Raw genomic sequence first — 14763 nt, 5'->3', positions numbered from 1 at the left:
AAAAAAAAATAACAAAGTTTAAATGCATTATCTACCGCAGGCAAAAAGTCCTTGTGTTCAATATATTTCTTTAGCTTCTTGAGCACATCCTCCTTGATGTGTTCCTTGTCGTACTCAAACAGCCGCTTCAGAAAATTCACATCAGCCATTATACGTTTAGCTGAGGCCCAATCGGTTCTAAAAATATAAATTTAAACTCATTACACATAAACGCCCACTTCTCGGTGAACTGCGTTTCATACTTAGAGCCCATCAAAATGCACACCGCTTCCATGGTGAACTGTACCAGTGCGGGTGGCGTGGTGAAGGATTTCAACTCATTGATGTCTGCTTTCGTTAAGCCATTCAATGCTGCGTCTGCTTCGCGTAGAGCTGGCATAGCGATTTCCAAATCTTTGTTAGCATCATCAGATATCACTTGGCAGACGGCAGCCTTCTCCTTAGCCACAGTTTCATCGCGCAATACGCCCTCTTTCACCTGATCCGCTTGTTTGGTATCGGCGTTGAGACGATCCACCAATTGTTTCATAATCGCCGACTTTTCATCCAGTTGTGGTACCATAATTTCTAATTCTTTTTGCATGACAGCGATCTATAAGGAATGAGTGAAATATGTAGGTGGCATAGAGGCAGAAAGAGGGAAGTGTGAGAAAGTGAGAGTGTGAGTGAGAAATAGGCAGTAGAAAGGGACTTACAACATCGTTGGTCTCCAGTATTTTATTCAAGCCATTAGAAATACGTTTTCGTTTGGCGATTATCTCATCGGATTTAACCTTTAATAAGTTCTTGATACAGTTTAAGCAGTTCCAAATAGCTGCTAGGTGTGGTATAGTAATGCCGTTTCATTTCTTTGTAATAGCGTACTGATGCCTCTTCGACGGTCTATGAAAAAAAGATATAAGTAAGAAGAAAATATGTGTCAAAAGCTGGTCAAGAGAAGAAGGGAAATGACCTAAGATTTACTGCTAAATAGATAGTTTGCTATTGAAAAATTGTAGTACAAAGCATGAAGCCAACCCCCTTTGCAGGTCTAGCACTTTTACACGTACACTTAGATATTGAAATTGACACTGAACGGTTAATAGAAAGATTCGCAAAAGGAAAGCGCAAAATTGAATTTGAAATTCAAACTATTACAATAAAAATTCCGAATAAGGTGTTAAGTTACTTAATTACATCCTACATGGGCGTAATGTGTCCACTGAGCTGGATGTTGCTGTCAAAAACTGGCTACATATTTCGTCTTTTAAACCTTCCGTTACCGCTGACGATGTTATTTCCTATGTTGCCAAACATTTTGGTATAGAAAATAAACATATCTCTTGCTTCATATTGGTCAAAAAAGGTATTTCTGTTACCGATTTGGATAGTGTCAACTTTAAACTTGGCGTTTCTTCTAGTTTTTACAATACGCTCTTAGATGCAAATTTGTGGCCATTAGGTATAAATGTTCGGCCCTTTCGTTTTTTCCAGAAAGATGTGCAGTAAAGGTTTCTTAAATACTATGAGATTTAGTTCTAAGGAAAGTAGAAATTCGTTGAGTATTTATTACCAAAACATCTCGGGAATGCGTACAAAAACCAAAGATGTATTCCTAAACACTTCTCGCTGTGAATATGATGTTTTTGTTATTGCTGAAACGTGGTTAAATAATAATTTTTCGGATGAGGAATTCTTTGATCCCAATCTTTTCTTTATATATCGTAAAGATAGAGATTCAACTAAAACAAATTGCTTAAGAGGTGGAGGGGTTTTAATCGCAGTTAATCGTAACTTTCGCTCATCTATTGTTCCCCTTGAAAATAATGACTCTATTCTTGATCAGCTCTGCGTATGTATCTATGGAAACCTTGGTAATTTATTTGTTTGTGTTTCTTATATCCCACCAGCTAGCTCGGAGTCTTTATACGCTGTCCATGTAAGTAACATTTTACACCTATATCAAAATAATGTGAACTGTCACTTTTGTATATTAGGTGACTTTAATCTTAATAAAATCAAATGGTCAAATTTTCAAAATAATGGCATTTTAACCCCAACAAATATCAATAGTGGCCATGAAATTAACTTTATAGACAGTCTTCTTAGCATTAATCTCATTCAAATTAATTCATTTTTTAATAAGCTTAATAACATCCTAGATCTCATTTTTGTTGATGAGAATTTAATCTTCCAATTGGAAGAATGTACCTTTCCTATCTGCAAGTCTGATATGCATCATGTCCCATTGTCCCTTACCCTAGAGTTTCTTATCTTTATCTCTGCCTCAAACCACAATGAGATAAAACGTTTTAATTTTCGTGATGCTGACTTTGATTCTTTAAATTCAAATATTCTCGCAATAGACTGGAAATCAGCTTTCCTTTCTTAAAATGTATCGGATTGTTATGAAATTTTCCTACTCAAAATCAACCAACTATTTTCTAATTGCCTATCTTGCCTTCCATCGCGAATTCACAAGCTTCCGTGGTATACGCTCGCTGACGTTAGTCCACTTCTTCTGTTCAATCAGTGAAGCCAATAGTTCGCACAGCAACTGAACCTTGGCGCTGGTCACTTGATGTATCATGTAAGCACCATGTTTGAGCGCCAGCTTCAATTGTTCGCTGAAATACTTGATGAAGAGTTGATAGAGAAATTCCATTTGTTCAGCGGTTAACTTCTTCTCGATGTCGCTAGTCTTCCACGAATCGACCAATGGCAGCCAACCCATATCTTCGGGATCGACATAAACCATACCACAGCGGGAGACAGTGGCCGGTGAGGCTTGTGCTAAGTCTTGCACTTCGAAAACCATATGCACCCAAGCGGTTAATTTGATGCGTTCGGAATTCGCCAGACACAACATTTTATTGTCATCCAAGACGGTATTCAAATTTTCGATCCAAATGGCGTCCACGGGACCATCACAAATTATCCACTGGTGTATTTCCTCTATTGATAAAATCTAATAATATCCAACTTATTCTTTAAATGAAAGTTGCTAACGTGTACCTTCCACATTCACCGCAGTACGCACAGCTAAGCCCAGTAGGCCATCTTGCCATTCGAGCGTTTTCAAATCCACATAACCGTATAGCTCATTTATGTGCACTGCTTTCGGATTCATTGTCTGCATCGTAACTGGCCGAAAGTTTGGACCGGGCACGTCTTTCTCATACAAATAACCCAAGGCGAAAGCAAGGTTATGCAGCACCGTCGTCTTACCGCCACCTGTCGGTCCCACCAGCATTACACCCCAACGCACACACATCGTCTCGTACAATTGTATGCCCTTGCGCAGGGTAATTGCTACCGGTTGTAAATTTTTCAGCTTCAAACCTTCAATCATACCCTCCTCCAAGCTGGGATGAGATGAATCTGGTAGCTCGACGCCGGGAAACAAATCGCTAAGTATACCACGAAACAGACCGGCATCATCGGCCAAAAACTTCGGTATGTTGGAGTCGCGTAGCGCTGCGATTAGCGTAATATCCTCGCGTTGATCGGGTGCGGCACGCTTCAGAGCGCCAGCCATAACCAGCACCGACTTGACGGCGCGCATGCCGAAATCATAGTGATTCTGTTGACTGAGCTGTTCGCTGCATAATTTGTACATCTGTACCATTTTGTGAGCCAGAATTTTAGGATTTTCAAAACCCTCCGAGTAGAGGATGACTTCAGAGATGAGTGCGTAATCGGGTACCATCATAGACATGGGTCGGAAGAGGGCCTTTAGATTGTCGGGCAACTCTGTGCGTCCAGCATAACCGGGATTCATTGTGATGAAAACGGCACAAGATTTATTCAGTTTAATTTCGCGGCCCTCAAATATGAAGCTGTAATAAACGCAAACAGATTTTATGGTGTAACCAACAAATGCACAACAACAACAACAACAACAGATGCAATTCCTACCGTTTCGCATTTATGACCTTTGCATTTCGAATAGTGATCAATTGTTGCGCAATGACGGATAAAACTTCGATATCGATACGATTGAACTCGTCAAAACAGCACCATGCGCCACACTGTGCTAGGCCAGAGAAGAAGCGACCCATCATTTTATAGTCCAAGCCCTCCGAACAATTGAAGACGACGCATTGCTTGGCTACGGCTTTCGCTAAATCCTTGGTGGTCTCGGTTTTACCCGTACCAGCTGGGCCGGCTGGTGCGCCACCTAGATCCATTTGCAAGGCGCCCATCAGACAGAGATAGCAACGATCTGTGAGTGGCGTCAATACCAGCACACCGCCTGCGCCTAAGTACTCGTAGTAGTAGGGTATGTTGGCGGATGCCATGCGTGTATAGACAGTATCCGTGTCGTAGGCCCAGTAGAAGCGTAACATTTTTAGCCAATTGAAGTCAGTGCTGGAAATAGTAAACAAATTAAGAATGAGCTTAGAGAGTTTGAATTTTACATTCGAAAATAGTTAACACATACTTTTTTGTCACTTCTTTCTCGAGTAATAATGTGACTGAGTCCTTAGCATGCACATCGATAGTTATAAGCGCACAAAGTATTTTCCGCAACAGCGAAGAGATATCCCTTCGTGTCATAGCCGCTAAGGCAGCTAAATTTTTGTAACACTTTTTCTCAAACTCTTTCAATTTGGTAATCTTAATGGCTGAACCGATTTTATTATTGTCCAATATCATGTGAATATCGGCGGCCCATCGTTGCTGCGACACTGTTAGCACTACTTGATTCGGATGATCTAGTGTGTGAGCGAATTTTAATTAAACAAATTTAAGTTATAAAAAAGTTAAATTCGCATCATCCGCATACCCTGAAACCATTCATCACGCTCCTTAGCCGGATAGCACTGATAACCGAAGCGCATGTATCGCTTCACAGCAATAAACATTGCCTCCTCGACTTTGCTCAACCACTCTTCGACTGCGCCACGCGCCTTTAGACCCTTACCGAACTGCAACTTTTCACCTTCAGGTGAGATGAAGGCTATGATGTCGTTTGTGGGTATCATTTTGCCACCATCACCACTTTCCTTCTGTCCAAATTCCAGTCGATAGATAGCGTCGAAGCACTTGCGCAAGTGTGGCTGTACCGCCTGAGGGACACGTGTTTGCGCCAAAATCTCGAGCAGTTCATCATTGGACAAGAAATAGAATCTAATAGGAGGAAACAAATACAATAATTCCCTATGAAAATCAAGTAGTAGATTAACTTACCTAGGAAAAACTACACGTTTCACCTCGAGATAAGCCTCTAGACCGCGGCTAATCAAATCTAGCAAGCGATTATTTTCATTGAGCGCATCGAACGTATTGCGCTCAGTCATAACTGGCAAAGCTAGTGAAATCTTCTTTGCGTTGCGCATAATGTTTTTGAAACTCTTGTCGACGGTGAAGAACATTTTTGCCTCTTGCGGTAGCTGACGCTGTATATCGGGCGAAGAGAAGATAGCTTCCAAATATATCCACGTTGTCTGGCAATTTAACCAAACCTCTGTGCGTTTGAAGATATGCGAAATAGGAAAGCGTTAGAGTAAGATCATATTGGGTTGGAAAGTGATGTGTTCACAAATATTTTAGAAGAGTAATAAAGGTAGTATTGTGGAGATGACTGCATTGACCGCTTGATTCTTTTGATACTCAACAGGGATACAAATAATCTTTACCCAAAGGGCATGAGAAACGCATCGGATTTGAAAGTGTTGCTTGTAATATGCGTACGGTGTTTTCACTTTTACAATTTGCCAATGCAGACTTCTTTTGACTTGTAATGTTTCAATAATTGTGTAAAACTACGCGGAAATATTAACGTACAAACAGTTAAATTGGAAATGTTTAGTTATTTATCCATTGTTTTTGGGTTAGTGGGCGGAGCGGGATGGGGCGTGGGTCTTGATATCTAACCCACTAGAAAGAGCACAGTTTACACTTTGAAACACACCTAATCCCTCGAAACCTCGAAACCTTCCACATACCCTTGGGGAACCATTGGAAAATGGTACAAAATTAGAATTTTGACACTGGAAATGTTAACTCAATAAACAGTATTTTTGTGCAGAACACTAAAGGTATTAAGCACACAGCACAGTAAATCGTTATTTGGTTTTCCTCAATTGCACCAAGGTGACGTCACGCTCACAGCTGATTCTGTCAAATTCACAAAGAGCGGATTAGCGGTACTGCGATAGGCGAAATCTCTATTTCTCTCAATCGTGTATTATATATGTATGAGTGTGTTGTCACCGCTCTGCATCCTGGGGATGCGTATGTACACTCACATATGCATACTAAGATGTGAACAGTCAAATACGTGCGTAATAAATTTTTGTATGAAAACATTACTTTTAAATACGAACATTTTTAAACGATAATCAAATATAAAGTATTCATTTTTACTATGCATTATTTTCCTCACTGTACTAAATGAAGTAACTTGACTAGAAAAGTATGCAAATATTTTACCTAACATTTCATTGAACAGCTCCAATTGTTCAATCCACTCCTGCACTTTCGACTTAATGGGCTCAACGAACTTCGATGCTGCAACTGTATTGATATTCACAGTTGAATCATCCAAAATTACTTGTAATTCCTCCGTGCCAGCCAATATAAAGACATCTTTTTGATCGTGATGATTCACGATCGTCAATTCGGTTTCCTTCCATATATTTTCAATATTCTTTAACATTACTTCGAGCTGTGATTCGCCTGTGGCTTGTGATGAAATCTCCATCAGCTGTGCCGCTTTCTCTGGTTCCATTGCGCCAGCTGTCTCGTAGGTGGATATGCGTATGCCCTCCTCTTGGTAAACGCGTATATTCAGCGTACTCTCGATATGGGTCCAGTGACGCTAAGCACAGTAAATAGAGTGAAAAAATACATTTTTTTTTTTGTTTGCAAGTTACTAGAATCATAATCTTACATACCGCCTTGAAATGCGGATTGCGCAGGAATCCAATAACAGGTAGCTTTGCTCTAAATTCATCGGCGGACGATTTCATTTTCGGTACGATGTTATTTTCTGGTAGATATTTCTCAAATTGCAGGCAATTTTTGATTATTTTCATGTTCAGATTATTCATTTCTTCTACATTCAATTGATTGAATTCCATGTTGACCCAACTATCCAAAGCTGCATCCCATTCATCCAGCGATTGCCAAAGATTATTGCGCATTCTTATCTCAAGGAATGTATCATCCATTTCAAGGAATTGTGAAATGTCAATCTGCAATTAGTATTCGTCTTTCAGTTGCAGCTGCTCTCTTCATTTAAGTTTCCAAAACTCCCAAAATACATACCTTGAATTCCTTTTGATAGCCAATGTATTCTTCCACGCGTTCCTTGCAAGCGCTGAGTCGCTGATTCAAGTCATCCAGTATGCCTTTGGCTTTTTTGCTGCCTGTATTTATCTATATGTATGTAAACGGAGTAGCTTTAGTACCGAAATTTTAACAGTTATCTCAGCTACTTACATCCAATAATTCGGAAATTTGCACACCAAGCGCTATGTCGTGTATTTCCTCTCTCAATACGTCGATATCTGCCAGCATGCGCTGATTTAATTGGTTTATGAAATCCGGACGTCTTGCCTGTGTTTCTTTCAGTAGCTCGCTACCCCGGTTTACCAAATCTTCACAATCCATGTAGTCTTCATGCCGCTCGTCATCGCATGGTATCTCGAATTCTTTAATTATCATATATAGATCGTGCGCATAATCAACCGCTTCGAAAAGTTTATTTAAATTTTCATCGATACGTTCCAGCTCTCGTATGTGCTCGACAATTTCCAAAGTAGTTTCTGGTTCTGCACTAATGATGCCAATAAAATCGTGCGCTTCTTGTGTGATGCGATCCACCTCTTCGGCAGCTAGTCTGTAATGGATTAGAGATTCGTAAAGGAGTTTTAGAAAAGAAACATGTAAGGTTGAGGAAAATGCTGCAAACTGTGATTAAAAACCAAAAAATGGAAAATCGCGAAAACGAAAAACTTTTTTATATCGTCATCAGATGCCGAATTCTACAGCCGATGCCGAGTTATATAGGTACAGATTAGATGATGAACAATTTCTTCTTACTTCTCATTCATCTACTTTGTATAGCTTTCCGCAGGCCACAACTTAGGGTAGTGCCCACGGTTGCCATTTTGGGTGAAATGTGCCATGTTTGGTACATTTTTTCCAGTTTGGTACACTGGTACATAACTTTCAGATCTAGTACTTTTTTTTTTTTGATAGTACATCATACGAAAAAAAACTCAAGGCCATGTCAAGAGAGAGTATTCCTAATACTCGTGGTGGGCTGTGATGAAGCCTTAAAACTTACTGAGAAATGGTGCTTTGAAAAGGGTGTGTTAATAAAACTAAAGTCCACCATCGACCCCTTGACCAAAAGAGGGAAAGTCAGCTTAATTTAACCCTCATCGGGAATTTCAGAAATTGGTTATCGCCAGACGCGAAGTATCTAGGAATAACTTTGAACAAAAGGCTCAACTGGAAATCACATCTGAGAGATGTTAACAACAAGGCTGTCAGAGACTCACTCACACACTCAGTCACAGTGACTAAACCGATTATCACATATGCAGCACTGGCCTAGTGGCCAAAGATTAAGCAAACTGATTATGGCGTATCCGCTTAGAATCAGGAACATGACACCCTCTAAAATGCCTTACTTCTTAAATGGCCTAAGGAGGGAGTGAATTTTTATGGTACCAGCTCAGTAAATCTATATAGCTCGCTTTTTTCCTCAAATAATAATAAATAAATTTTTTGGGAATTTTTACAGAGAATTTATTTTGATAAAGTTATGTTCCAGCATTAGAAAATAGTTCACAAAATACTCGAAAAATAAATCCCATAATAACTTTTGGATAATAATTTTAAGGCTATATAAAACTTTTGAGCAACAGTTGTGAAACTCATTACCCACATTTCTTCTGGTCAGCTGCGATTCAATTTGGTAAAATCCCAACTCTAGTATTTGTAGACTCCCATTCACCATAGTCCTGAATACCTGATCTTTTTGCCTTTATATCCCTCCTTTTGCGTTAGATAAATTAGCTTGCTCTAGACAGGATTCTATTTTAAATTGAGCTAAGAGAATTCCGAAAACAATTTCTTAAGTATTTCTATGGTTGGTTGTTAGCAGTGTTGCCCGAGTATTATCCGCTGTATGCGCCATTTTGATAAATTTTTTCTGTACCCTCTGATACTATCTGCTGTCATGATTCCTTGGCATCTTTAAACCACTTGAACTTGTCGACAAATCGACCTATGCTTATGCCTTTTGCTTCGTTTGTTATATTGGTAAAAGCCTCCTCGAAGAGGTCAGGAAATGCGCAATGCTTTTCTTTTTGATCTATGGATTTCACAATTTCTTTAAGAGCCTTTGGTATGAAGGGTGTGAAACTTATTGGCCTGAAGTATTTCGATTTTTTGTGGGATTTTCTTCACGTTTATGAATTAAAACAACTTGAAACTTGAATCATTGTGGAATGTAGGGTGCCTTAAGTTCCCGGGCAACGCATTCTAGGGCAAGGTGAAAATTTTTGTACTCCGATTTTTTTTTATTCCTTCATTCTGGTTTGAGTCTAGTAACTCTTATAAGATGTACTCAAATCATGCTGATTTTTCAACTGAATTTACCTATACACAAACCATCTAACGACACACTTGGATTGGTGTCCCCTTTGAACTTAATATGCTCGGTATAGTTCAAGCTCTACAGGTTTCTATAGATGTATAGTAAGACTGCCGTCCCTGCCGCTGTTTTTATACTGTTACTTAGTTCGAGTCAGGGACCGAGAAAAAAAGGTATGATCGAAACTAAATGTCACTTTCGTAGTTTTTCTTCCAGCAACGCTTAAAACCCGAAACAAAATGAGAACCTTCGAGATTATTTTCACAAGAACCAAAGTGAGCAATAAACTGTCGAAAATGTTCTAAAGGGGAATTATATAAGAACAAAACCCTGAGGAACGTTCCCAAAGCAAATAATATGTTCAGGAACATTTTTAAAAGAACAAAATGGGAACTTAAGTTTAGGCAATATTATAATAAAGAAAAAAAAAACCGTGACAAAAGTGCAATTCCTCTTGAAGAACAATTTGAGAGCTAAAGTATCAGGAAAGTTTCAACAGAGAACGAATTGGAAGCGATTCTTCACCCCAAAACGCAGACGCCCCTCTGATTCTTAATGCTAAGCTCTCAAAACTTTGTTCTCCAGCTGAACGTTCCCCAGACCTTTGTTCTTAATTTTGTCCTCCTTGCATACGTTCTCGATACTTTCGTTCTCATTCGAAACATTCCCGAAAGTTTCCTTCTCATTCTGTTCTTTTTGGGAACATTCCCGAGAGTTTCGTTTACATTTTGTTCTCTAAGGGAACATTCTCAAACCTTTGTTCTCAATTTTTTCTCTAATTAAAACTGCCTCAATATTTTTGTTCCCGTTTGGTTTCTTTGTGGGAACAAATTACATTTTGTCCTCGTGCAGAACTAAACCAAAACCGGAGTGGGTTTGCGGTGCTTGGTTTATGTTCAAAAACATCTGCAAATCTTAAAAAAATAAATAAAAATACTAAATAAAACGCATTTTCTTCCACTCACTTTGGTATATAAGCATTCAGAACGTTCGATAGACTTTGACAAATCGGCGTGACAGTTTCTTTGAAACTTGTTTGCGTCAACTTCAATAGACCCAAATTAACCACCGACAAAATGCCATCCAATGCGCGTACGTTGTTGGTATAACGATTACAGTAAGTGCGTAGTGCCTCTAATTCTATTCAAGAAGAATAACTCTTATAAGAATGACGTAATGAACAACAAATAGCGGTTAAGGTTTACCTCGTTCTGATGTAAGCGTTTTCGGATCTGTAGTCGTATCGATCTCATAATTGTTTCGTATAGTTTCAAAACGTGCTGCATAGAGCATAGCCTTCTCGTAAGCGTTGCGTATGTAAGCGAAGATGAGTTTACTGTAAAGGGAATGACAAAAATCACTAAAAAAAAGTGTGAGGTAGTTAAGCGACGCTTACCGCTCATTCTGAAATCGTACATCCGTGCGTAGAAGGAAATTTAGATCTGGTGCGGTCATTGCTAAGCGTTCTTCTTGGCGGCCCATGATTGAAGGTCTGACATGAAGATTTGAGTGAAAGAAGAAATGGTAGAATGATGAGTGAGAGAGAGAGAGAGAAATATGAAAAGAAAGTGTGAGTTAACCATACATAGTCTCACTGAATTTTATTGAACTTACACTGTGTATTGATTGAATGTCTTGTCATCGGTAAAACTCTCCATTTCAGTAACCGTTTCCAATATCAGTGAGCAAATGCGTTGGAAAATGTATTTCAATGACTCTCTAGTAACGTGAAAAATATATTAAACATTCATAAGTACATAAATGTTTTTTTTTTTATAAATAGTTAAACCTACTCAGATGGGTCCACATCTATACGATCTGTTAGCATATATAACTCAGCAATGAAGAAGGGATTCTGTAGTGAGAAAATTTAAAGGTTTATATTGTGGTTATTCAGTTAATTTGTTTTTTTTGTGTTTAGTACCATTGGCATATTTTCCGGTCGAGGATTTTCGATTTGCACATCTACGGCTAGATTCTCCTGCAACTCCTCCTTAGTTGGCCCTACCATGTGATGCGCTTCCATTGACTCGGCCAAACGATGAAAACTGTTGGCAGTCAATTGGTGCAACATGTGGAACATCAAATTGTCACAGTAACTTAGGAAGCTGAAAATATTTTTACGGGGATTGAATTTAACGACAGATGAGAAACTTTAAGTTTGAGTCGCACATTATAGATGATCTATCTGAATATTTCTCGATATTGAGAGGATTTCAAGCGATCGCCTAGTTTATATTCACAGCGTTGGAACTGTGGTATCGAAGCATAGACATTTTATTCGTGTTAATCGTTTATCTTGCACTTACTTTGATAGCATCTTGCAAAAATTGCGTTTCTTTGCACGATCTGTAAAATTCATTGCCTCCTTCATTTTTTTAATGGATGGAAAAAAATTGATCTCGTCTGTTGGAAAGAAGCCACGCTCCACAATGGCAGAAGTGCAGGCATCAACTAAATGGGGGAAAGAGTGGAAAAGATTTTAAACTCTTTTTTTTTCTGCACTCTTTAATGCTAAGCTTAAATGCTTTATTGCAGTTATTTAAATTAAGAATTAATTTAAAACCTAATATTTTTAGTCTACTCCAGTGAAAATACTTACACAACATCTTTTTGGAACGTTCGCGAAAATCGCGCAGCGTAGCTTTCATGCGTTCATACACACGCATCTGCGTCTCCAGAAAGTAGAATGGATGCCATTCTTCAATAACTAGACATGTAAAATAGAAAGTCATTGCAAAATTTGTAAGTTGAGTTTCATGTATTCTCCACTCACCTGCAACATTAACGAACGATAGCTTGTTCAGCTGTACAATATCGGCACGAAATTGCAGAATTGCTCTGGCTAGCGGTGGTATTGCAATGAATAGGTGATCACTGAGGTAGGCGCGTGCATCGTTCTGTTTGCGCCACTTGACCGTCTTCTCCCATACCTTGAAACCCTTCCACATACGAAACACAGCAAAACTATGTATTTTAATTATGCTTAGAAATTGTTGAAACTCCTGCTGCCATTGAGTGAGCGGTGTGAAAAAGTTCTCCGACAAATGCCAATAGGTAACACCGTGACGACTCATGGTGAAGTAGTGATGTTTATTCGGTAGATCTTCATATTGAACTTCCCTGGAATATAAGAATTGTAGAATGTGCATATTCGTTATGAGTGGAATCGACCAATTTTGATTTGGATGAATTTTGTTCAGAATTTTTCTTTTATTATATAACGATGTTCTGAACTATTCGTATTATAATCATATTCATATTCATACTCATATTCTTATTCATATTCATGTTCATTTTCATATTCATATCAATACTCATATCCATATTTATATTCATATTCATATTTATATTCATATTCATATTCATATTCATATTCACATCAGTATTCATATTCAAATAGATATTTATATTCATATTCATATTAATATTCACATTCATTTTAATTTTTATATTCATATTCATACTCATATTCATATTCATATTCATATTCATANCATTCATGTTCATTTTCATATTCATATCAATACTCATATCCATATTTATATTCATATTCATATTTATATTCATATTCATATTCAAAATCATATTCACATCAGTATTCATATTCAAATAGATATTTATATTCATATTAATATTCACATTCATTTTAGTTTTTATATTCATATTCATACTCATATTCATATTCATATTCATATTCATATTCATATTCAAATACATATTCATATTCATATTCATATTCACATTAATATTCATATTCAAATACATATTTATAATATTCAAATTCATATTCATATTCATATTTATGTTCATCTTCGTATTCNTATTCATATTCACATTAATATTCATATTCAAATACATATTTATATTCATATTAATATTCAAATTCATATTCATATTCATATTTATGTTCATCTTCGTATTCATATTCATGTTTATATTCGTATTCAAACTCATATTCATATTCAAACTCATATTCGTATTCATATTCATATCCGTATTCATATTCATATTCGTGTTCATATTCATATCCATACTCATCTTCATATTCGTATCCATATTCGTATTCATATTCATATTCATATTCATGTTCATATTCAATATTCGAACTCATATTCATATTCATATTAAAACTCATATTCGTATTCATATTCATATTTAACCTCAGTNTCATATCCGTATTCATGTTCATGCTCCTATTCATATTCATATTCATATTCACATTCATGCTCATTTTCCTATCCATATTCATATTCATATTCATATTCGTGTTCATATTCATATCCATACTCATCTTCATATTCGTATCCATATTCGTATTCATATTCATATTCATATTCGTGTTCATATTCATATCCATACTCATCTTCATATTCGTATCCATATTCGTATTCATATTCATATTCATATTCATGTTCATATTCAATATTCGAACTCATATTCATATTCATATTAAAACTCATATTCGTATTCATATTCATATTTAACCTCAGTAGATTGTAATACCATATGTGCGCAACCATCGTTATATGCTAGTTTTCGCAAGCTATACTTTTTCTTCTAGTGCGGTTTAGAAATAAAAGAGACTGATGCTTTGTATTTAGACGTTTTGAAATGCACCATATATTTGAGGTGTTTAAAGGGGCTTGTCACCTGTTTAGAAATTAAAATTTAGGACATGCAATCGAAATAAGTTTGGAAAGGATTTATTTCTAATTTACATATGAATATGTAAGTGGGTTGCCACTTTTTTAAAAAGTTCAGTTTAACTCGATTTACCACTTAATTGCAATATGTACTACAACGTCAGACGAAAGTGATTTCAGAAGGTGTTAGTTTGAAAATACTTTTGAGGGGTGTTGCCACCTGTTTTCAAAGTCAAATTTAATGTAATTCATCAATTAATTGAAATATGTATCACGCTGTATGACGAAAAATATTTGATAGAGTCTCAGTTTTAAAATACTTTCGAAGAGGGTTGCCACATTTTTGAGAAGTCGAATGTAGCTAAACTATGAACATTTTATACGAAATATTGAAATATGAGTGTCAAGTAGAGAGTTTTAAGACATTTTTAGTTAGAACATTTAGAATAATTTTTAAGTGTTTTAAAGGGTTGCCTGTTTAAAAAGTTAAATTAAAATTAAAATTATAATTATTTGGGCCAA

At 37.0% G+C, this 14763-nt stretch overlaps 1 protein-coding gene across 1 annotated transcript in view; it reads right to left on the bottom strand.

Annotated features, from left to right (window-relative positions):
- LOC108371977 (dynein heavy chain 6, axonemal-like) overlaps positions 1 to 13859 on the bottom strand; it is a 20878-nt gene extending 7019 nt beyond the window's left edge. Inside the window, 24 exon segments of the mRNA XM_017627597.1 lie at positions 36 to 177; positions 243 to 592; positions 696 to 785; positions 787 to 882; positions 2441 to 2934; positions 2995 to 3818; positions 3898 to 4350; positions 4424 to 4697; positions 4769 to 5112; positions 5173 to 5449; positions 6418 to 6805; positions 6882 to 7181; positions 7255 to 7365; positions 7429 to 7828; positions 10561 to 10735; positions 10801 to 10931; positions 10992 to 11087; positions 11210 to 11314; positions 11389 to 11450; positions 11520 to 11703; positions 11905 to 12049; positions 12198 to 12305; positions 12372 to 12718; positions 13759 to 13859. Of these exon segments, the coding sequence (XP_017483086.1) occupies positions 36 to 177; positions 243 to 592; positions 696 to 785; positions 787 to 882; positions 2441 to 2934; positions 2995 to 3818; positions 3898 to 4350; positions 4424 to 4697; positions 4769 to 5112; positions 5173 to 5449; positions 6418 to 6805; positions 6882 to 7181; positions 7255 to 7365; positions 7429 to 7828; positions 10561 to 10735; positions 10801 to 10931; positions 10992 to 11087; positions 11210 to 11314; positions 11389 to 11450; positions 11520 to 11703; positions 11905 to 12049; positions 12198 to 12305; positions 12372 to 12718; positions 13759 to 13859 (5997 nt within the window).
- Between the last annotated feature and the right edge of the window lie 904 nt (positions 13860 to 14763).

The sequence above is a fragment of the Rhagoletis zephyria genome, unplaced genomic scaffold (assembly GCF_001687245.7).
Source record: "Rhagoletis zephyria isolate East Lansing unplaced genomic scaffold, Rhagoletis_zephyria_1.1 Rzeph_scaffold_05344, whole genome shotgun sequence".
Classification (NCBI taxonomy): Eukaryota; Metazoa; Arthropoda; class Insecta; order Diptera; family Tephritidae; genus Rhagoletis; species Rhagoletis zephyria.
The sequence above is the reverse complement of the archived record's forward strand: the minus strand, read 5'-3'. Positions and strand labels throughout refer to the sequence as shown.